The sequence below is a fragment of the Ursus maritimus genome, unplaced genomic scaffold (genome assembly GCF_017311325.1).
Source record: "Ursus maritimus isolate PB19 unplaced genomic scaffold, ASM1731132v1 scaffold_10, whole genome shotgun sequence".
Taxonomy (NCBI): Eukaryota; Metazoa; Chordata; class Mammalia; order Carnivora; family Ursidae; genus Ursus; species Ursus maritimus.
In genome coordinates, this window is record NW_024423344.1 from 69,471,353 (window position 1) to 69,494,019 (window position 22,667).

General features: G+C 40.0%; 1 protein-coding gene across 1 annotated transcript in view; it reads right to left on the reverse strand.

Moving 5' to 3' along the window:
- NALCN (sodium leak channel, non-selective) overlaps window positions 1–22,667 on the reverse strand; it is a 285,252-nt gene that overhangs the window by 64,155 nt on the left and 198,430 nt on the right. Inside the window, 2 exon segments of the mRNA XM_040624300.1 lie at window positions 16,113–16,254; window positions 18,403–18,539. Coding sequence (XP_040480234.1) covers window positions 16,113–16,254; window positions 18,403–18,539 — 279 coding nt within the window.

Genomic DNA, 22,667 nt, shown 5'->3' on the forward strand with positions numbered 1-22,667 from the left:
ATGATTTTTTTCCACTAAAACATCATTATACGATTGATTTGATCATTATTTTTTTAAAAAAAGATTTTCTTATATATTTACAGAGACAGAGCACAAGCAGGAGGGGCAGGGAGAGGGAGAGAGTGGAGCTGAGTGTGGAGCCCAACGCGGGGCTCAGTCTCAGGACCCCAAGACCACCACCCGAGCCGAAACCAAGAGTCGGAAGCTCAACCGACTGCATCCCTCAGGTGCTCTGATTCTATCATTTAATTTTATCTTCTATTTTTACTTTTATGTGGGCATAAGTGCAAACAAGCTTGTGGGGCCACATGTCACAGCTATAATGTCTTAATCTGAATAGGCTTTTCAGTGTCCAGTGTCCATTAACGTTAAAACGAATATTGGACTCTTTCTTGCCATTGTCCAATAAATGTTCTCTGATCCACTTTACGCCTGTTTCAGGTTCTTGGCCTGGGACCCGATACTGATCTGAACGATGAACTCAAAGAGTTGTTTTGCCTACAGGCATGGAGACAAATGAGATGAGCTTTCAAGGTTGCTTCCTAGTTGGTGATGATGAAATTATTCCAGGGAAAAGCAGTAAGAAAACAAAATCCTGGAGGCAGCCTACAAACCAGAAGATTCTCTAAACCCACCTCTGTCCTGCTTGATAGCTGCAGAATCAGAGGGGTGACAGGTGTACAGAGAACTGAAGTGGGCAAGAACAGGGCAGAGAAAGAACAGGGAAGCATGCCATCCTAAGAAAATTCATAATGACAAATGACTAGGAACTGTAACTCCAGTAGTCAGACCAAAGGTAATTCCTGGACAACAACCTGCTCATCCTGGCCAATAGATTAGGTTAGATTTACTAAGCACTTAGTATGCTATTAGTGGCTATTAGAGATATGGGTTAACCAGGAATCAGACTTCTTGCTTACCAGAATTGAACAGCCTAGTTACTAAGGCAGGGCTATGATGCATGACGTTACCGGTAAAAAGTAGACAGTAAAGTGCTGGATGATATGTCCAGTAGAAAAGATGAGAAGGCTATAGGACTCTGGGTGGGGAGACATACGCGTGTCTGAAACAGTCAGCAAAGACATTATTGAAGGAGTGGAAGTTGCACTGACTTGAAAAATGGTTAAGATTTCCATAGCAAAGGGGGGTGGTGGGCAAAGAACCGCAGTTGGAAATGCACGCGTGGCCAAGCAATGGGGTGCAGACCGTTTGCATAAGTGCTGAGCTAGCTGGGGAAAACAGTGTAAGGCGTACAGTGTTTCCAACAGATTTGAGGGAGGAAAAAATAAGCAGGAGATAGAACCACTCTGTATTCAGTAAAAACAGACCTTCCAGTTTCCATTGAACAAGTTAGTGGCTTCAGGGGCAAAGTCACAGAGCTCCCATCTACAAACAAGCCTATAAACGAATGCGTTACTATCGACTGGTGTGTCCACGTGGCCACAGCTGCAGAGGAAGTGATGGGCACAAACTGGTCTCTTCAGTCACACCCAACAACTAGATAACACCAGAACCGGCAATATCATTTTCTTATTTCACAGCAGATCTGCAATTAAGGGGAAGATCATTGGACACATTGGCAATTTCCTTCATATGAGGAAAGATGGTGCACTTACATTTTTTAATAATGAAAAACTGAATTGGTTTCATTATTCACCAGAACTTTTGGAAGAATAAATTCATGTGTAGACAAGGAGCTAAGAGTGGCTGGAATGTTTCCAGAAACGACATTCTCAGGGTAGTGCAAGAAAAGGCTGTTTACCATGATGTATCATGAAATTATCTTAAGTCTCCTCCCCTCCGTTGAAGAGGTGACTTTTGGCATTGATTTTATCTCCCAAGGACTGTTACTTAAAGTCATTTTCAGAGACCGAAGACTCAGCTGAAGGATCCCATCATGGTGGTGCTTCTACCTTTTGATACCTAAGCACACACATAGCCACGGGGGCCCCCAAACAGCAGGTTTTAGGAGGGGACTGGACCCCACTACTCTTATTTCATCTTTGAGGGATACTGACATGCCTCAGTCATCTTTCCCTTGGTGTGAGGTGATGGTCTGAATTCAGTCACTTCTCTACTGCCCTGTAACTGGGCAGCTGACACTGAATGCAGGGCTCTTCATGTCAGAAAAACCTCCCCAGAAACTGCAAATAAATAAATAATATTCATTATATGGATTTCAAAATTATTTCTGTGCTGCCTGAGATTGCTAAAGGGCTGCCAGCTTTCCTTTGTCCTAAACGTGAGCTGGCTAAAATCAAATACACCGTTACTCTGTCCGAGGAAGTACTTGAGAACTGTTTTTATAACAGCAGAAGTGGTAAAAGAATAAACACTATAATAGAAGAACTTCAGATTCAGCCTCAGGATTGGATGACTGATGGATATTTTCTTTTTAAGTAAGCTCCACACCCAACGTGGGGCTTGAACTCAGGACCCTGAGATCAAGAGTCACATGTTCCATCAACTGAGCCAGCCCACCACCTCCAGTTTTAGGATGTTTTAAAAGAAGAAATATCTAATCTATCTATCATGTATCTATATGCGTATTTGATAGCCTAGATATGTATTTAGATAGTTATATATTTTGACTGCTCTTTTTTTTCGCTAGTAAGTAGAGAAGGCTTATAGTGATTGTCTACTATCCCTTCAGTTTTTATTTCTGCTGTGAAGCTTTGCACATTTATGCAAAGGACACGGTCTGCCACTTCCAGTCCTCAGAGCTACGCTGCTCTGCAGTGCCCTCTTCTGGCTCCAAAAGACACTGACAGTCACCCGAAATGATCAAAACCAGGAATACAGAAACCAATTTTGGGATAAGTAATTTTAGATCTGAAGTTTTCAATTACAGCTGTGGAAGATGTCAGTAATTGTTTCTTCTGCATATAAACGTGTCATACATGTGTGACTTAAAAGGAGGGATATGGGTGACGTCACAGGGAGTTTGCACTGAAAAGGACTAGCTGAAAAAGCCTGTTTGGTGGTTTTATTTTGTTTGCAAACCTAATAAATCCAACTCCAGAAGATAACCATTCTCTGAATGATCAAAAAGTAAATGTAAATGTTCAAACAACACACAGATTATATTTTTTTGTCTTACAATTCTAATTTAAAAGATGTTTCTAGAACCATGCACTTTAACGTGAAATTGGGGAGGTTCAAATTTGCAGTTATTTGTGGTTGAATAAGTTGGAGCTGAAGGACACAGCAATGGATGGATCTTGCCTGATTTTCTGAAAATTTCTTTAACATCTTTTAATCCATAGGTGCTCCCCTTCCCCCCATCGTTGAAGGACCTGGGCCATGTGACCTGTAGTTTCGAGTCTGGATTTTCCCAAGTGCACATTCACGGCCTAGTTCACATGTTCCTCTGTCTTCTGTACTTCCTGCCGATCAGCAGCTGGACCCAGAGTCCCATCAGGCTCACACCTGATCCCTTTGGCAAGGCCACAGGTGGTGCTGTAGCCTTTCATCGCAAGGTACCTAATGTCTGTCGTTCCTCTTTCTGTGATGTTAGTAGTATTGATGTTTGCTGCTTAGATCATTGACTCATCCAGCTTGTGAAACTGCCACTTCTTCTCATTTATTAGTTGGACTACTCGTATGATAAGAGACTTCCTTTCGTGGACTATTTGGTTTACTCAGTAGTTCAATTCATATGGAAAAGGTAAGGTAAATGTTGATTCTTTACCTTCACTTGTTCATTTTTATTTAATTAACTGATTTTCTATCGTCCTCTGAAGGCAACCAATGACTAGTTTAAAAATGTCATCATGAACTGAAGGATTTCAATATATTTGGTTTCAATCCAGTACGATCATTAGGTCACAGTATCCCAACTGTGCTCATTGGGAGTTTTTTCAAGATGGCCCATGGGTAATTTTGCCCTGACTCTAGTAGTCTTTGTCCAGGTTTCCTTGTTGTTAGGTATGGCAAGATATCCCAAGCTCATCTTCTATATGCTTCCTATTCCAAGTTAACAATTCTCTCCAAAAAGCTCTGGTTTATGTATTGAGAAATGGGTTCCAAGAACATAATTTAGATGCCAGCGATACTCATTGCTACTGAGTTGGTCACAATTTTGAGGATTTGCCTGAGTTTATTCTGATATTTTCAATTTAAAATCAGGACAAGGGTTTTTACCTCATCTCTTCTATATGACATCTGTATCTCTTCTGTATCTGTATCCCCCTCCCCACCGCCTACCCCACATCAAGGCTCTTGATTTTCAAGTACACAGAGATGACAGACATTAGACTATCTGATAATAACTCATTTTTACTTCACATTTCATGGAGTAGTCTTAAAATTACAATACCTATTCTAACACAATCCAGTTCGTGGATATTTAAAAAGTATTTCAATATATTTTTCCCATTTTCCTCTTATTTGTACACTTGCACTATACTCATATTGTCAGAGCAAACAGTTATTACACATTTTTCTCTTCATTTCTATCCTCATGTAGTTAGTCATCCACAGTTTAAGAATGTTTACCACCTCTTCTCATGTCAATGTCGTAGAGTCATTTTTGGAACTCCTTGTGGTTGTCTGAAGCATGTGTTCTACTGGTTTCCTCAGGAAAGTCTCATAGGAACAACATTACTTACATTTATGTTACTTACAGTCTTACATCTAAATAGCAGTTGTTTTTCTTTTTTCCCTTTAAACTTGAGAGTCAGTTTTCCGGGATATAAAAACACCTGGCTCACATATTCCTACATATGTGACTCTAATTTCTTCTGACATAAAGCATTCCTGTGGAAAAGTCAGGTGGTAATCTACACTCTTTCCTTTATACGTCACTTGTTCCCTTTGAGCTGGATACCTATCTGTTTTATTATATTATTGTTATTATTATTATTTGGTTTCAGGTTTTTATTTAAATTCCAGTTAACATATAGCATAATACTGGTTTCAGGAGAATTTCTACTCCTGATGAATCACTCTTCATCACTTACATGTAACACCCAGTGCTCAACACGACAAGTGCCCTCCTGAATACCCATCTCCCATTTAGCCCATCCCTACCCACCCCCCTCCAGAAATCCTCAGTTTGTACTCTAGAGTTAAGAGTGGTACCTTTAAAAAAAAACATATATATATATATATATATCTTGTAATTTGTCTGGAATATGTCTTATTTTTGGTCATTCATAATTGATATTTCGGTTACATGGTGTGTCCTTTGAATATGTAGCTTCCAATCTTATTATATTTCAGAAAAGTTTAATGCTTGTTCTGTGCCATTGCTTTGGCTTTCTTCTTTCAGGACCCCTAAAATGTAGATGTTGGACCTCTGAGTTTCTTCAACTTATCATTTTCTTTCAAATCATTTTCATCTCTTTCTTCATTTCTTTTTGATTTCTTAAATTTTTCTCTTCTTCACTTTCTAGTTTTCTTTAGGCATCATCTGATGTGTGTGATCACTGTCTGTTCCTTCCAGTTCGGTCTTCGTTGCTTTTATACGGCTGGCCCTTGAACAATGCAGGGGTTACGAGCACTGACACCCCGTGCAGTTGAAAATACACATACAGCTTTTGACTACCCCCGCAAAACACCTTAACTACTAACGGCCTACGTTGACTGGATGCCTTACTGATAACATAGTCAATTAACACATATTTTGCATGTATTCTACCCTCTAGTCTTACAACAAAGTAAGCTAGAGAAAAGAAAATGTTATTAAGAAATTCATAAGGAGGAGAAAATACATTCATAGTGCTGTATTGCATTTATCAAAAAATCTCATGTAAGTGGATGTGCGCAGCTCAAACGCATGTTGTTCAAGAGTCAACTGTACTTCTTTCCTGGGTTCTAGCACCGAATGTATGAATTTCTTGCTTTTATTGCTATTCTAGTCCTACGTCATCTGTATATGTCTTTTAACTCATTTTGCCATGGTAGCTACGGTTTGAGCCATTTGTGGGTATGTCTTTATGGTAAGCTTTCACTCTCTATCAGGACAGTATTCTGCTCCTTTTTCTTTTTTTCTTACGACTTTTGTAGGGCATTTGACTTTGGCACAATCGTTTTCCTGAGCAGTTTCGTCTTTCCTTTTAGCTTCAGAGCTACTTCTGTTGTTTTGACATCGTGATCCATATGGCAGCCTTCGTTCTGAGATTTCCCGGCTCTGTTATGGATAACAGACACCACCGATTTGATCTGGGTCTACTTTTCCCGTCAGCACTCTTGTCACTGGCCTGCTCAATTTTGATTCCACTCTGGGATGTTTTCCTTCAGAGTGGATGGAGCTAGGCAGGTGTTTTCCTGGTCTCGAAGACATCACATGCCCTGTAACTCCCCTTGGCTTCTTTCCCACAGGCACCGGTACCATGCTTTATACCCTAAAATTCATATGTTGAAACTCTAGTCCCCAAAGTGAAGATATTAGGAGGTGGGTCCTCTGGCAGGTAATTAGGTTAGAGGAGGTCATGAAGATAGAGCCCCCATGATGGCATTTGTGCCCTCATAAGAAGAGGAAGAGACCCGAGCCCGTCCTCCTTCTGCCATATGAACACACAACGTAGAGGCAGCCACCTGTGAACCAGGAAGAGGAACCAGACGCTAAATCTGACGGTGCCTCCATCTGAGACCTTCCAGCCTCAGAACTCTGAGAGATAAATGCTTATTGTTTAAATCACCCAGCCTGTGGTATTCGTTATAGCAACCCCAACAGACAACGTCACCATGCAAATCATGTGGTTATTGTTTTGTCTGCACCTGCTTTGACTTGCGGTTTGTGAACTACCTAATTTTGTTGTGAACGTGTCTATGGATTTTGGTTATTATCTAGGTATTCTGTTTAATTTCACATGGGAATTTAAGGAGATTAAAAGACTATGCCAATGCCTCTGTCATCATTCCAGAAGGCTCCTTAATTATTTTTTTGGTTGAATTTAGATGCAGATTTATCATTTTTATTTGTCCTTTCAAAATTTTCACTTTGCTGATATAACTTATTGCTTCTTTTTTCCCTATTTGATTAGTATCAACTTTTATCTTTTTTTTCTTTCTGCTGTCTTAATGCCTTCTTGGTTAGTATTTTTAGTATTCCTTAGTTAAATATTTGGATGATTAATGTCAGCCTTTATTCCTTTGCTAAATATACACTCAAGGCTATTTTTCCCTCTAAACGTGCCTTTAGTTGCTTCTCACAGGTTTGATCAATACAGTGTTTATTAGTTTTTAGTTCTAGAAAATTTTTATTTCCATGCAGTTTCTTCTATGCTCCCTAAATTATTTAGAAGTGATCTTTAAGTTTTTGAAATGTGTTGGTGTTCTCGTGGTTCTTATTTAGTTTCTAATTTTATTACACTTTGGTCAAACAATGTCTTCTCTAGGTTACTGATTTGGTTTATATTTAGAATTCCTTTGTGGCACGTAAGTGGCCACGTTTTGTCAATCATTTATGTGTCCCTCAATCAGAACGTGCATTGTCTAGTCGCTGAATGAAGGCTGGTCCACTTTGTATTTCAAATCTCTAAATCCTTATTAATTTTCTTGGCTCTTTGATCATGGGCTGAGCGATTATATACATATATTAAACTGAGTTTTCAAATTAATCCTCATAGGTAGGTGCTATTATCTCTTTTTTTTACAGGTGAGAAATCTGACATTCATAGAAATTATGCTGTTTTGGTCCCCCAAATTGCAAATTGAAGAATTACAATGAGAAATCTAGATTGTACAGCTGCAATGTTCAAATTTTGTCACTAAACCTGATGTTTATGTAAAATGTCACTAGGCTCAACAGTATATAAAAAAGGCATTTTCCAAACTATACTGTGATACTACGTTGTTTGCTTGACTTGAAAGATTTGGTTTCTACATAGAATTTGCTCTTATCCCAACTCCTAACGCAAAATCTAAACTAGCCATGTTTTTCCTTTGTTCTATATATGCATACCTGATTTTCAGAATAATGACCCCAAAGCACTAAAGGAGATCAATAACTTTCTAACCTATTTAAGCTAGTATGATAAGAGTATTTATATTTTATATCTATGATTCCTCAAAATCTGGGATCCATCACCACTTTCAATTATGCAGAATATTAATTCAATGTATTCAACAGCCTGCGAGTCACCCTAGAGCTCTCAGGGAATAAATACCAGCTTCCTTTGAGATGTTACAGTGCTCGTCTGAAGAGCCATAGTTTCACTCGGATAACCTCCTTCAAAATGAAGACATTAGTATTTACTTGAGACAGAAAACCATAAATATTCTAAGTATTTGACTAACTTTTTCTGAGTTGGAGTTGTTAACAATGTATTTCTGTTTGTGACTAAGAAAAAGTTTGAGAGCCATATTTTTCTTTTTTCATTTTGGAAATATTAACAGGTTGATAATAAATGGAAACACATTTATAAAAACATATGGCCATGAAGCCCAAAACCATGGTCCAATGAACAGGGCTTGATGAATGTCATTTCTGCTAGAAAAGTGTAGTGTAATTATTGTAATTAGCTGCTTTATTGAATAAGTCTCCCACATAAAATGTCGTAATTGGAAATAAGCAATTACTTAAAATTACATAGGTTGAAGGTGGTAGGTACATCATTCAAGTGTATTTTAATTTTTCATGCACCTGTGAACTGAAAACTAATCCCAAAGTGCATATGACAGATCATGTGTATAGCAGGATGTTTCTGTAAAATAAACTTTTTATAAAATTGACATTATGCTTGGAAAGAAAGAATTTAAAAAGGTGATTAGCGTAGGTGGCAGCAAAATTAAAATAGTCACATTACAATGTATACAAAGGTGAATATCATTATAATAGCATGTTTTGAAGCTTTGAAATATGTCTTAGGATGTGAATTTTGTGAAAAGGGAGTTTTAGATGACGGGTCGAGATTTTTGACCTTGTTATTTCAACATTATAAATTCTGATCCCTGAAAAAACACCAGGCATAAAAGGTAAAAAATCCATAATATGTACGTACACACACAAAGCGTGAGCACACACATGCACACACATGCACGTGCACAGACGTGCGCACACACACACACGTGCACACACACGCAGTCTTCCTTTGGACTCCAGGGTACCCTGTACATGTTGATCATTGCTCTGTGTGTGAAACATCTTTTTATCTTGCTGTGAATTTCACTAGATCATAGGCTCCATACGATAAGGATGGTACATTCCTTGTCCACTACATTGTCCTCCACTGTCCGCACTGCCTGTACTTTGTTCTGGAAATACTTTTAAAGAATGAATACATTACTTAACATTAAAGATGACTCTTCTCTCTTCTACATTTTTTTTCTTATGAAGTGAATCCTCGAAATGACAAATGTGAATTAGGTAAAAATTACAAAGGACTATTCATTTTGAAAGGCATCAACTCACTCGATATATAGGAAAATCTTGTGAAACTAGAAACTAAATGATTGGAAACTTAACTGGCTTGACTTTTTTGTGCTTGAATTGCATGGCAACGCTTTAGTCACTAAGGCTTGTGGCATTGGAGCTTTGGCCAAATCTCCAACAACTTACACATCAGCTAGCCTGGTGTAATGATGCCGAGGATGCGAAAGTTGGGGGAGAAGCGGTATCTTCACAGACAGATATGATTCCTGTCTATAACAGATGCTGTCATACACACCTAGCATACAACTTCATGATTATAGATCATATAAACAGAAAGACAAAGACTGAAAACCTGCAGAGATTAGAAAAAAAAAAGATGAGTGGATTTATGATTCTGGGAGAAAATGCCAGATGCTTTTAACCATACAGCTGTTTGTAAATTTAAAATCCAAGGCACTCAGATAACACAAGGGAGCAATGCCTGCTCTCCAATTATGATTCAATTGTATCTGGACTTCAGATCCAAATAACAAGAACATCAGCCCTAGCAAAACTGTAACACCTTGAGACTGGCAATACACTTAATGGAAAGTAAAATTTAGGAGAACAACTGGACTCCAAAGAGAAGAATGGTGAAAGAGTAAAACAAAATGTAAATTTCACAGATAGGATTAGCTGCGAGCTCAGCGCTCTGATACCTGTTTTGGAGAAAGCACCGAAGGCTTGTGGTTAAAAGCCTTCCCTATTACCTATAGAAGATGCTTGATCCCACGATGCTTTCACTTTTGACCTTCAGTGGCTGGACACCCAATAAATGCAAGCAAATTACTGATAATCCCAAACCCAAAGTGATTACACAACAAACTATGCAAATAAAATGCAAAAATAAATAACTGATAGGGAATTCCTCCTCTCACGTTAGTTGAAAGCAGCAGAACGTGTTTATGACACAGACCCCTGGACACTGTTTGCATATAAAGGGCCTCAAGAAATAAATGTCAAATGAAAAATGTGCACTCGAACTCAGCTGTATTTTGATCTGAGCTCAGAAACATCCTGTGAAGATTAATAAAAATGTAAGAAAAAGTTTTCATTTATCTTTTGTATCTTTTTGTTTCCTCTCCTTGTGGGGAGCGAATCAATCATCCACTGATGCATTTTTAAGCTAAGGAGAGAAGTACGTAGGGTTATCACGTGTGGGCTGATGAACGCGGCTTCTCCCCTCCCCCGGAACACACTGTTTGTAACTCTGTGATCCCCCCGCCCCAGGCGGCATGTCATCTCCCACTCTTCTCCTAGAGATACGTCCTGAATGGCACTGCAGAGATGCTAAGCTATTATTTTACAAAATTCTTTCAGAAGAGCAAAAGCCCTAAAGATGAAAATAGGCTGTTCTCCCCCCCCCTTTTTTTTGGTGAGTAAACGTTTAGCCTGGAAATTATAGATCAGTAACTTGCTATGTACGGAGTTACTGGAACATCTCATCAAACACTCTATAATCACATAGAAAAATACAAAATGCTGTCTGGCAATCAACAAGGCTTTGTAAAGAGTAAATCTTTCCAGAGCAATTTAATTTACTTCGTGAGAGTCTAAGACACTATTATATAGGGGATGGGGGTAGTCACTGAAATATCATAAAAAAATCAAACTAAAAGGAAGTCAACAGATTCATGAACAACAAGGAAAATAGATCGGCAATAGCCCTCCGCCTGCACTGCTCAAGCTTCCTGCTCCTCTAAGGGGGGTGGGGGGGGGTCCTAGCTCAGGTTCCTGTAACACTTTTTGCTTCCGTGCATTTACACATGTTTCTTCCCATTAGATTAAAAGCTTCTAAAGGGCACCACTCACATCTCACTCAGTGCTGAGGTCCCATGGGCCCGAAGAGTGCTGGCTGCATAACAGGTGTTCCCTAAACATTTGCCGAATGACTGAGCGAGCATGAAGACTTATGGAAACGAAAAGGGTAAAGAAAACATAGTAATTACTTGTATCACTTTCCTCATTTTGTACATGTGTTAGCTGGTAATGGTGAAGGCTTACTATGGAAATTGCTATAAGCTTAGCAGAAAGGAGGAAGGTAAGAAAGAGGACAGACATCGCCCCATTATCAGGAAACTACGCTCTGTTCTTTATCACGTGACTTCCGAAACTATACTAGGAAGTGCACGGGCACAAGGTGGGGTCTGGGACAGACCTCATCCGTCTGTCTGTCTCAGGCTGATGTGACCATGTGGTTCCCTCATGTTCTCCAGACACCGTGAGGTTCTGACCCCCAACATGGCACAGCAGCCAAGACATCAGGGCAGAAAGATAGGGGAGTTCAGCTAAAGGGCCGTGAGAGTCCCCATATCCGACTGTGGACTGTGGGGAGATGATTCGCTGAGATGATTCACTGGTTATGACTGAATGGGCTGTTTTCATTACTAGGGTTACTGGAAAAGCAAGTTCACATCTCAGTTTACTACCAAGCACTCTATTTAAGAAACCCAGGGTTTAATTTCAATAATATGGACAAAAAATGAATAGAAAACCATTGCCTTCCGCTTGGAAACTAGAAAAACTCTTCTCAAGAGATGCAGGTTATCCTTTAAGCAGGAAGACAGGGAACCCCTGGCTGATGCCCCAGGTGGAGGAAGCCGGAGGAGAAAGGAATGGGGGAATTAGCCTTGGGAATGCCCGTTTCCATGGAGTCAGGAAGGGCAGCCATTCACCCTAAGGAAGAGGTGAGAAATCACTGTTTCCTGTCCTTTTCCTTTAGGATCTGCAACAATAACTTAAGATTTTATGTTTTTGTTTGTTCGTTTTTTATGCAGAGAAGGACAGGTATTTTAAACGACGTGATAAAGGTAATCAGAGCTCCTTTTAAGAACACAGTTGCTGCAAAGCAAGGTTGCCATGGAGTTACTTAGGCTTGTTCAAAGCCAGGGTAATGACTGGTAAATCCTGCCTGGCAGGTGTTTTCAGGTTTCCTGCATTGCTTACTCAAAAACATCCCACCTTGTGTTGTCAGTTTTCGTATTTGTTTTGTTGTTGTTGTTTTTGTTTTTTGTTTTTGTTTTTTTATCCCTTTACGTATGATCTTCCGGTTCCTGGGCACTCAGGGTTTTCCTTGGCAAGAGGAAAGTGATTCCCACCAGTGTAGTGGGAGTTAGAAGTTTCTCCTTAGAGGCAATTATTAAGGGACAAGTTTTATTTTAGTGTTCCTTTTTGTCATGTCATGGGAATCACTGATAAGACAGCCGCTCGTTTACTTTTTATTTCTTCCTCCTCTTTGAGGAAAAACAGCCTCAATTTGTGCTGTACGGTGCTGCGGGAGTTTCTCCACATCGAGTGAGAAACCTTGCCATCCACGTGACACTGCCTGGCATTTCCAAAGGCAGCTGGGGCTGTCACAGAAATTTCCAAGTGCTCGCTGAAAAATATTTATCAGAGGAGCTAAGAGGGTTATGCTCTCTGTGCAGCATTTTTGTCGTGTGTTTATGTAATTTTTCATGGCTTTAGGGTTTCTTAATAAAAATAAAAAGGGCTTGGCTTATTTAAAAATACAAAATACCAGACTGCTCCCTCTTCGATTTCTGCTCCCCTATGTATCCTCAATGCTGAAATGAATTAAGTGGGTTCTCTCTTTTGGGTGTTCCTGGCTGATGGCCCTCACCAAAAGACAACAAGTTCCAAGTGTTTATGAAGAATGCCAGGAACTGATGGCAGCTGAGGCTGGAAACACTGGGAACTTGAAAGGAGTGAAGGTGACTTTCTCGGAGGCCTAAATAAAGCCAAGGCTTTAAGAAGGAATGGTAGCGTGTAACAAATCTTGCTGTGGCCACGCCAGGGTAGCGGCTCCTGAGATGAAGAGAAAAATATGTTCTCTCCATCCCACCTTCCCAACTAGAGTTTGGACCCAGAGAACGAAGCTTACAAGGAGATACAACTATAGGTTACCTATACGGGGGCCAACTAGGCTTGCATGGGATGAAGGATAACCTAACCATCACTGCTAATTTTCCTCACGTAAGATCACATATGGTGTGTTGGAATCAATGCACAGTTTGGGGACTCCCTGCAGTCTTCAGAAAATTCTAGTCTCTTTTAGGATGCTGAGTAACTTGGATACCACCGAGAAGCGGTGTCTTTGCTAGTTTGTTAATATTTTAGGAGATTATAAGAAAGGCTCAATTGTAAGATTACAGAATAAAACTGTAATTATCTTCCCTTCTGTTAGTTAAAAAGAACTGTCAAATGAGAAGGTAGGAAGAAGCCACAATGATATAAGGACATTAAGGAAATCAGAAATGGCATGTGAAGTTCTCTGACTGGGACCCAACACAGGGATCGCTGGGGGAGGAAGGATGGTGGGCACCCAGAGGGGTGCACAGAATGTGCCCAATTCTTCTCAGACCACACCTGCCAAGAACCTCTTCATTGTCTTCCTCACCAACTTCAAAATGCTGTGTTCACAAAGTGTGGGAAATACCATGTTTGCTTTCAAACAGAAAATAAATTTTCATGGGCTACTTTCAATTTTGTATTTCCAGTGGGATAATGTTCTTAGTGATTTACAAGAGCATGTGGTAGATTTATGCCCACTCTGGGCTTAACTGCTACCAGCTCTTGGCACTCTTCCTGGAGACAGCTAGTCAGAACCACAGCCCAGGCCGGGGGTTCATTCCACACCTCTGGCTTAAAGTCTGCTTCTGAAATAAAATTTAAAAATAAACAATCTGTGTTCTAGTATGTAAAATGCAATTTCAGGCTGACTGGCTGAAACCAGGGCTTTATCTTCCCACTTGATTATCCACAGACACATGCACTTTCATGTCCAAGCCCTGTGCACAGTATCGAATGAAATACAACTGTGGACAAGAAACGTGACAAATTTAATAATATTTTAAAAAAACAGTCAAAGTCTTGGGGGTTAAGGATATCGCGTGCATGTGCAAATCACATTTTGTGATTTTCCACTCAAAATTTAAAAGCAAAGGAAGCTCTCAGTTGAGATCAATTTCATGGCTTGGAAGATTAAGTAGAACAAATATTTCAAAGCACAGAAGAAAAACAGAGACGGTAATCATAAGGAAAAAGGTAAGAGGAAAAAAGGAGCAGATGGAAAAGTAATCATTGAACAAATAATAAATGAAAAATTCCCTGACAATAGCTCAGTCTGCAAACTGAAAAGACTCCCCAGTTAGGGCAGTTCTGATGAGAAAAGACATACAAAGTAAATCCTGGTAAGGTTTCTGAACTCTCAGGATACATAGAAAGTCTTAAAAGCTTCCTCAAGCCAGAAAACCTACCAACCAACCAATCACCAAAGAAAAACCTAATTATATTCAAATGAAAGAAAAATGACATTGGCATCAGACTTGTCCTCTGCAAAGTTGGAGAAGAGAGAGAAATAACATCTGTAGGTGACTGAAGAAAATAAATAAATGGAAATCCTTGAACAAGAAAAGACACACTATAAGGATATCATCATCATCATAGCTGAGAACAAAGTCATGGAATTGTGCAGCAGAGGACCAGATGCTGGGGAGAGGAAAAAGGGAGATGTGGGAAGGGGGTGGAAGAAAAGAAGCAAAGGAGAAAGGCATAGGTACAGTGAAAGCCTAATCCTTGTGGGGTGGAGGGAACAGAGAATCTTGAAGGATGAAGGAGCTGGCATTTTATTTTTACGTGATAATACAGAAATATGTATTTGATCATAAGTAGCAGAAAAAGGGCAACCACAATTCAAAGGAATAAAAAAATAAACTAGGACTTCTGAAGTAAAACACTTGCAAGTGAATTAGATGCTGTGAGCTCTAATGTTCAAGATCTTTTACCAATTCTGTTATTGATCTTTTATTTTCTTTCTTTTCTTTTTTTTTAGAGAGGGAGAGAGAGAGTGACAGGAAGGAGGGGCAAAGAGCGGGAGAGAGAGAATCTTAAGCAGGTTCCACACCTGGTGCGGAGCCTGATGTGGGGCTCCATCTCACAACCCTGAGATCATGACCTGTGCTGAAACCAAGAGTCGGACGCTTCACCCACTGAGTCACCCGGGCGCCCCAATCTTTCATTTTCTAATGGTGGAATCTGAGGGAAAAAATTCCCTATCTATGATAAATAGATAAATCACAACATGAACAAGACAACATACATGGTGATAATTCCTGCCACATACTAATAAGCACATGGTAGTTATTTTGACTGCTTTTTGAGAAACTTGCTCTGGTTTTTCTCCCTGGCGTAATAACTGGAATAAACATGGTCTCTTGCAACAGGCAGCATACAGGCTACTGTTAAACCTGGGCTGGCCATTAGCAATCAGAGTCCTTCTGCATGGGAGGAAATGCAGGGTTGGGGAGGCTCTCTGCCTCTCAAAGTCACAGGGCTGCTATCTGGCATGGCACAAAAGCTGACGTGGACAAATGCAAAATTTAAATTCATAATTTACAAATGTTGCGTTTAATGATTTCTTCTACAAACAAAATTATTTTCTTCATTATTCTCCTGAGACATTAGATTTCAGGACCCCACATAACCCCCCCCAGTTTTGTAGTTCTTTTCTCTAACATATATGCGTAAGAAAACTTTGGTAATTTGAAGCAGTGAGTCTTACTTTTTCTTAATTTAAACTTTGTTAGTTAACATTTAGTGCAATCTTGGTTTCTGGAGTAGAATTCAGTGACTCATCACTTACAACACCCAGTGCTCATCACAACAAATGCCTTCTTACCCATCCCCCATCTGACCCATCCCCCACCCACTTCCCTCCACCAACCCTCAGTTTGTTCCCTGTAGTTAAGATTCTTACTTTTTGGTCAATGTATTTGTTGTCTTCAATTGCAGATCGTTTGGAGTGATCACACGATGAGGAAGACGTGGACGGAAGGCTTCGTAAGAGGCAGCAGGTGTCCTGTTGCTGGCGATCAATGAACTGCTTCATGAAACTTTCCCTTTGCAAATAAAGTACACACACATGTCAGGCATTGTTAATGAAATGGAGCAAGTGATGGCATTTTATAATGATGCACTTGCCTGAGCTCAGATAAAGGTGACAAAAGTGCATAGAAAATAAGACACATCGTGCTAAGAGTGGTATTTAGATTTCAATAGCAAAGTAATTAATTTAATGAAAGCTTCCTGAATTTTGTTTTCTTTAAAAAAAAAAAAAACGTGATGTCCCTGAAATAACTTTTAAGCAATAATATTCATTGATGGTATTTTGTTGAATCCCATCGTGGTAATACTTTTTTTTATCCCAAAACTTGGAAGAATTAGTTCATCTCTCTGACTTCTACCCATCATAAGAATCCCCAAGAGATAATTTTACATTGAAAGACTCAAAATAACTCCAAGAAACTTGCTTCATCTGATCTCCAAAGCATGGTGAGAATTCAAATAACATCTTTTCAAATAACCACTAATCTTGAATCTAATTTGTGGCTCTTTTATACTTCCTATTTTCAAGTTAAAATTTTTTAAAAATCAGAAATGCAAATATATTTCCATTTGAATTTTAAATATTATGGCACCATAACCAGTCTCATATTTTTATAACCCCCTCACAGAATTATTTTTAGAACTAGTTACATAAAAATGTCATATTTGGGGGCACCTAGGTGGCTCAGTTGGTTAAGCGGCTGACTCTTGATTTTGGCTCAGGTCACAATCTCAGGGTTGTGGGATTGAGCCCTGCATTGGGTACCACACTCAGCTCGGAGTCTGCTTAAGATTCTCTCTCTCCCTCTCCCTCCAGCCCTCCCCACACTTGCATGCATATGCTCTCTCTCTCTAATGAATAAATAAATAAAACCATTGAAAAAATGTCATATTTCCATTATGCTAAGTGAAATAAGCCACCCACAAAAAGATAAATGCTATATGATTCCACTTACATGAGGTACCTAGAATAGTCAAATTCACAGAGACAGAAAGTAGAATGGTGGTTACCAGGGGTCAGCAGTGTAGGGAACGGGGAGTTATTCTTTAGTGTGTATAGATTTTTGGTCTTGCAATAGAAAGAAAAGGGTCTGGATGTTGGCTGCATAAGAACATGAATGTACTTACCACTACTAAGCTGTATACTTAAAAATGGTGAAGATGGTAAATGTAATGCTATGTGGATTTTAGCACAAGTTAAAAAAAAATTAAATAGACATACAATGCTGAAAAAAAAATAAAACATCATATTTCAACTATTTTGGTTCTATTTGTAATTTTTGAGCTACAACTGAAATAATATCTTTTAATTATTAAAAATAAGTGTTTTAAAAGAATCTTTTATGCAAATGCTTCACTGAAGGGCAAAGTGGTAGAAAATCAATTAGTATTAAGTGGGAAATGCCATGTTTTTTCTTTTAAAAATGGAAGACAAGGAGCCATTAGAGCTTGAGGTGAGAGTGTTGGGCAAGCCATTTCACTAGGGTTTTCCTTCTAAGGTTGTATCCATGCTAAGTTAAGAAGAGGTTAAGGATGAGAAGGAACGAGGTACCATTCTCTCCCGTAATAGTTATGTTGTTTATGATGCATAAAGAAACAATGACAACAGACTTAACATGCTTTTAAGCAAGTCTTTACAATGCAATACTTGTTCTTTGTCTAAGATGCATTAAAGAATTTGTAAACTCGAAAAAAAAAGTGGAAGGCAAATTATATTATAATCAGACATAACATTCTAGATGAACGCTGTTATGGTAACAGAGAAACCTGGCTGGTGGCATTTCCATATTTACTTGAGAATTGAAGGCCACAAGAGTCAAGTTTATCCTTACGTGGCTAAAGTCAGAGACTGGGGTCTACTTAAGCACCTGTGCCGATTACCCAGGGAGTGGAATCCCTGAGGGGCATCTCAAGGAGAAGCAGGGGGAAGCAGCCTTCTTGTCTTGGCTAATGCTGCTGTCAAAAGACCGTTCTGCATATATTGCTTAAAGGGGTCGATGGTTTTTAAAACAGTGCTAGAGAAAGTAGAAATAGAAATAACTGAAACACAGAAAAAAAAATACCCTCTTTCAAACATGAATTTGAAGGAAGGGCTGACTCAGATTTAAGATAAATCCTTGACCGTGCAGGTGGCATATACAACGAAATAAAAGCGTCAATACCTGATTTTAGGAACTGTAAAATCTGAAGGAAGCTTTGAGATTTTCACCATTTGCGGTCTGTTTGGAAATTTCTCAAAGATTCGAAGGCGCAAAGGGAGCTTTTCTTTGGTGTCCGCATTCGCTTCACTTTGCTTTAACTAAAGAAAAAACAGAAAGAAGGAAAGGGGGAACTTACAGTACTCTCGAGTCATAGACTGCTAGCTTTTCTGGCATCAGGGAAACAACGAGTTGGCGCCTGACGGACGGTAGATGGCAGCAGAGCCCCGTCCAATGCCCTTTCTCACCTGCCATCTACCGGCTCTGTGTGTGCTCAAATTTGAACCACCGCGAAAACCAAACCAAAACTGAACCAAGAAAAAAACTAAAACATAAAAAATAATTAGAAGAAAAAATTTAGGTTCTTTATGCCTAAATATAAACCCCCTTTCACAACAAACATTATTTTGTTTTGTCTACTTATCTCTAGCATATACAATGACATAACAATAAAATTTGTTTTATACGTCTATGTCCTAGAATAGGAAACCAAAAGAACAAAAATAAATGAAACTCCTGAGTTTCCTAAGTGGTAATATTTGTAGAGAGCGAAGATGTCAAGAAAACGGGTCATTTCTTCCAGCGGATTCAAAAAGAAAAGCTCAAAATGGAAACAACACATTTGGTACCTACAGGGAGCCTTCTTTATTTCATTGTAAAGATGCTTGGGAATTACTATCTTATACGCCATAAAATATCTTTGCAAGAAATGACAAGCAAACGGTATTTGTCATCTATCATCTATCTATCTACAAGATGGTTTTTATATTTTTCATATATTTTTTATATTTCTACAAGTTAGCGTTCAGGGAGCCTGAGACTTGACATCACAAACTGGAGGCACTGATGAGCTAAGGAACCATCGTTAAGGCTGGATTTGGCCAGCGGAGCCCCGGCCTGAAAAAGGTACTAGGCTGCTTCTACCCCTTCTCACTCCACCTTCTTCCCCCTCCGAGGCTGACTTCTCTTGCCGACCTTCCTTATTCCCTTTACTACTCCCTCCTCTCAGAGCTCCCTGTAGATGAGGCTAACCTCTCCTGTCCACCCATCTCCTGGTCCGCCCTCCAGCCTGCATCTCGGAACACTGATCCCATTCAAAGGGTCCATCCCATTCAGGCAGCCTCCCTGGCGGGGTTAGGGAAGTATGTTTCAAAAACTGTCAGCTCCTTATCCCTTGCTGAGTGTGCTTTTACTTTATAATTATCGCCTGTCTCCGTTTGTGGAAAGATGAGCAGGGGAGGCTGAGAACATTTTTATAACTTTTGTAATGGGAAGAAAGGTGGCAACTCTTCCCTCCTCCCCAAGTGGGGGTATCCAAGCTGGCCAGAGAGAACATGAACGTTGTGTTTGGGGGAACATCCAATTTCAATACAATACAAGGCTCAGTTGTCCAACTGGTTGTGAGCTCATTGCGAGATTATGTCTTCTTTCTAGTTCAGAAAACGTGCTTCATTTCTCATCAACTTCAGAAACTGTTCTTACATTTTTGTTTTATGTAATATAAGTATTTTACCAGAGCCTATGTATGTCTTATTTGATTTGGGCGCTTGTCTGTGGATTTCAGACCTAGGTGGTGACCTCATTTAGAGAAGGGGAGACTGTTATTCATTGCCTTCCTCTCTCCCCCGATGGAACACAACACAGCATGCTCCCAATCATCCGATGGCTATTAGCTCCCACAGGTGCGGAACATACATTGCTGGCATTTCCATGAGATACAGGAAATTAAAAAAAATGGCTCCAGGGGTGCCTGGGTGGCTCGGTTAAGTGTCCGACTCTTGATTTTGGCTCAGGTCCTGATCTCAGGGTTGTGAGACCAAGCCCCGCACTGGGCTCTGTGCTTGGCAGGGAGTCAGCTTGGGATTCTCTCTCTCCTCTTCTTCTGCCCCTCTCCAGCGTGCATGCTCTCTCTCTTTCTCTCTCTCAAATAAATACATCTTTAAAAAAAAGAAAAAAGAAAAATGGCTCCATATACAAACAAAGAAATTCATGAGGAAGAGCCTCGTTTTCCAAAAATTTATTGGCACAACTGGTAGAAAGATATTTGTCAGTGGTAAAGAGAGCACACAGAAAAGGAAAAAGCAGTTAATGTTAAGTCGGACCAGAGAGAAAGGCAATTACATAAGGCCAAATACAGACTGAGAAGGTAGAGCGGAAACGAGGTATTTAATTCATGCCTTTGCTGACTCATTTATCTCTATATCGGTGCAGTCACTTGTAAATCAAATCCCAGAGGCCAGGTTCCCCGCGAAGTTCTGGGGATATAAAAATAACTAAGATACAGTATTTGCTCTCATGGAGCCCATGTTGTAACGGATAGATGGGTCTACAAACAGATAATGACAAATATAATAGCTCTTCTGGCTGAGTCCAAACAAAGTGCTGGGAGCTCAAGGTGAGGAGCAAAGGGAGAGAGGAAAAAAAAAAAAAAAGATGGTGTTTAATTTCCAGAGGCTTCTCCCAGTATGCTGGAGGCTGGAAGCCCTAGATCAAGGTTTCAGCAGCGCTGTGCTCTCTCGAAGGCTCTAGGAAAGAGTCCTTCCTTGACTCAGCTTCTTGGCAATCCTGGTGTTCCGTGAGCCATAGTGGCATCACTCCATTATCTGCCTCTGAAATCCCAAGGCCTTCTTCCCCGTGTGCTTCTGGGTCTATCTGAGTCTCCTTTTCTTTTCTCTGACAAAATACCAATCATTTAATTTAGGGCCCACCCTAAAGCAGTATGATCTTAACTGATCATGTCTGCAAAAAATCAAATTTCCAAATAAGGTCCCATTCTGAGGTTCCAGGTAGACATGAATTTTGGGGGCACCCTATTAAATCCACTACATGTAATAGTTGAAATTCCAGCGTGTGGTGACTTGGACACTGTTTCTCTTTACCCAGAGACTGTCAGCGCTAGGAGGACAAGCATCTTAGGAGGACAAAGACCCTTGTGGGGGGTGGATGTGTTTCATTATTCATATTCAGGGCTGGCTACAATATGTGACACAAAGTAAGCTAAGCAAACATATGTTGAATGAATAATTACACAATCATTTGCAGAACTAAACTCTCTAGCAGATTACTCGCAAATAAAAGAAAGGATTTGGGGTTTATGTGGAAGGGTAGAGAGATAAGCAGAAAGTATGCATTTGCTGATTGAATACATTTGTTGGTGTTGAGTAAAAGTGTCCCTGGATTCACAGGAGAAAATAAAATTAGACTCTGTGGCATTTAACCTGAACTTAGATCTACCACTGGTGAACTGATAAATGTTTAGAATAAGTTTAGACATAAGATTTTGGAGTATTTAATCAAATATCCTAGAATATGATGGCTAACATATGTAGGTTACCAGTATTAAAATACAGTCCCCTTGCCTCTATGTTGTTGTTTTTTAAGATTTTACTTATTCATTTGACAGAGAGAGAGAGACAGCCAGCGAGAGAGGGGACACAGGCAGTGGGAGAGGAAGAAGCAGGCTCCCAGCGGAGAAGCCTGATGTAGGGCTCGATCCCAGGACTCCAGGATCATGCCCTGAGCTGAAGGCAGACGCTTAAGGACTGAGCCACCCAGGCGCCCCAGCCTCTATGTTTTTAAAATGGAACTCACCTCATTCTACTTGGTGTTAGAGTTGTTTATACCTTCCCAAACTTGCAAACTACTCAGGGGCAAGATTCTGTTTTTAATTTCTTTCTTTCTTCCTTTCTTTCTTTCTTTCTTTCTTTCTTTCTTTCTTTCTTTCTTTCTTCTTTCTTTTTTTTAAAGATTTTATTTATTGATTTAACAGAGAGAGAGAGAGAGGACGGCAAGCAGGGGGAGAGGCAGAGGGAGAAGCAGGCTCCCTGTTGAGCAAGAGCCCGATGAGTGGCTCGATCCCAGGACCCAGAGATCATGACCTGAGCTGAAGGCAGACGCTTAACCGACTGAGCCACCCCAGCACCCCTGTTTTTAATTTACTTCTATAGTACCTCCTAGAGAGTCGAAATATACTAACTGTGAATAAATGCATTAGAATTCATCATGAATTGATCGTGGAACTGTAAGACAACAAAGAGCAAAGGAGAAGCTCTTTTTGATGACGCACAAGGTTCTTCAGGATCCTGCAAATCCTCTCCAGCGTCAGGCTCCACAGACGTGCAAATGGGCCCGTTCAACCAGACAAGGATAGGCGATGGCAGATACACCCGGTCTCGCTGCAGAGGCACTGGCTAGAATCTTCTACCAGCGGGGGGGGGGGGGGGGGGGGG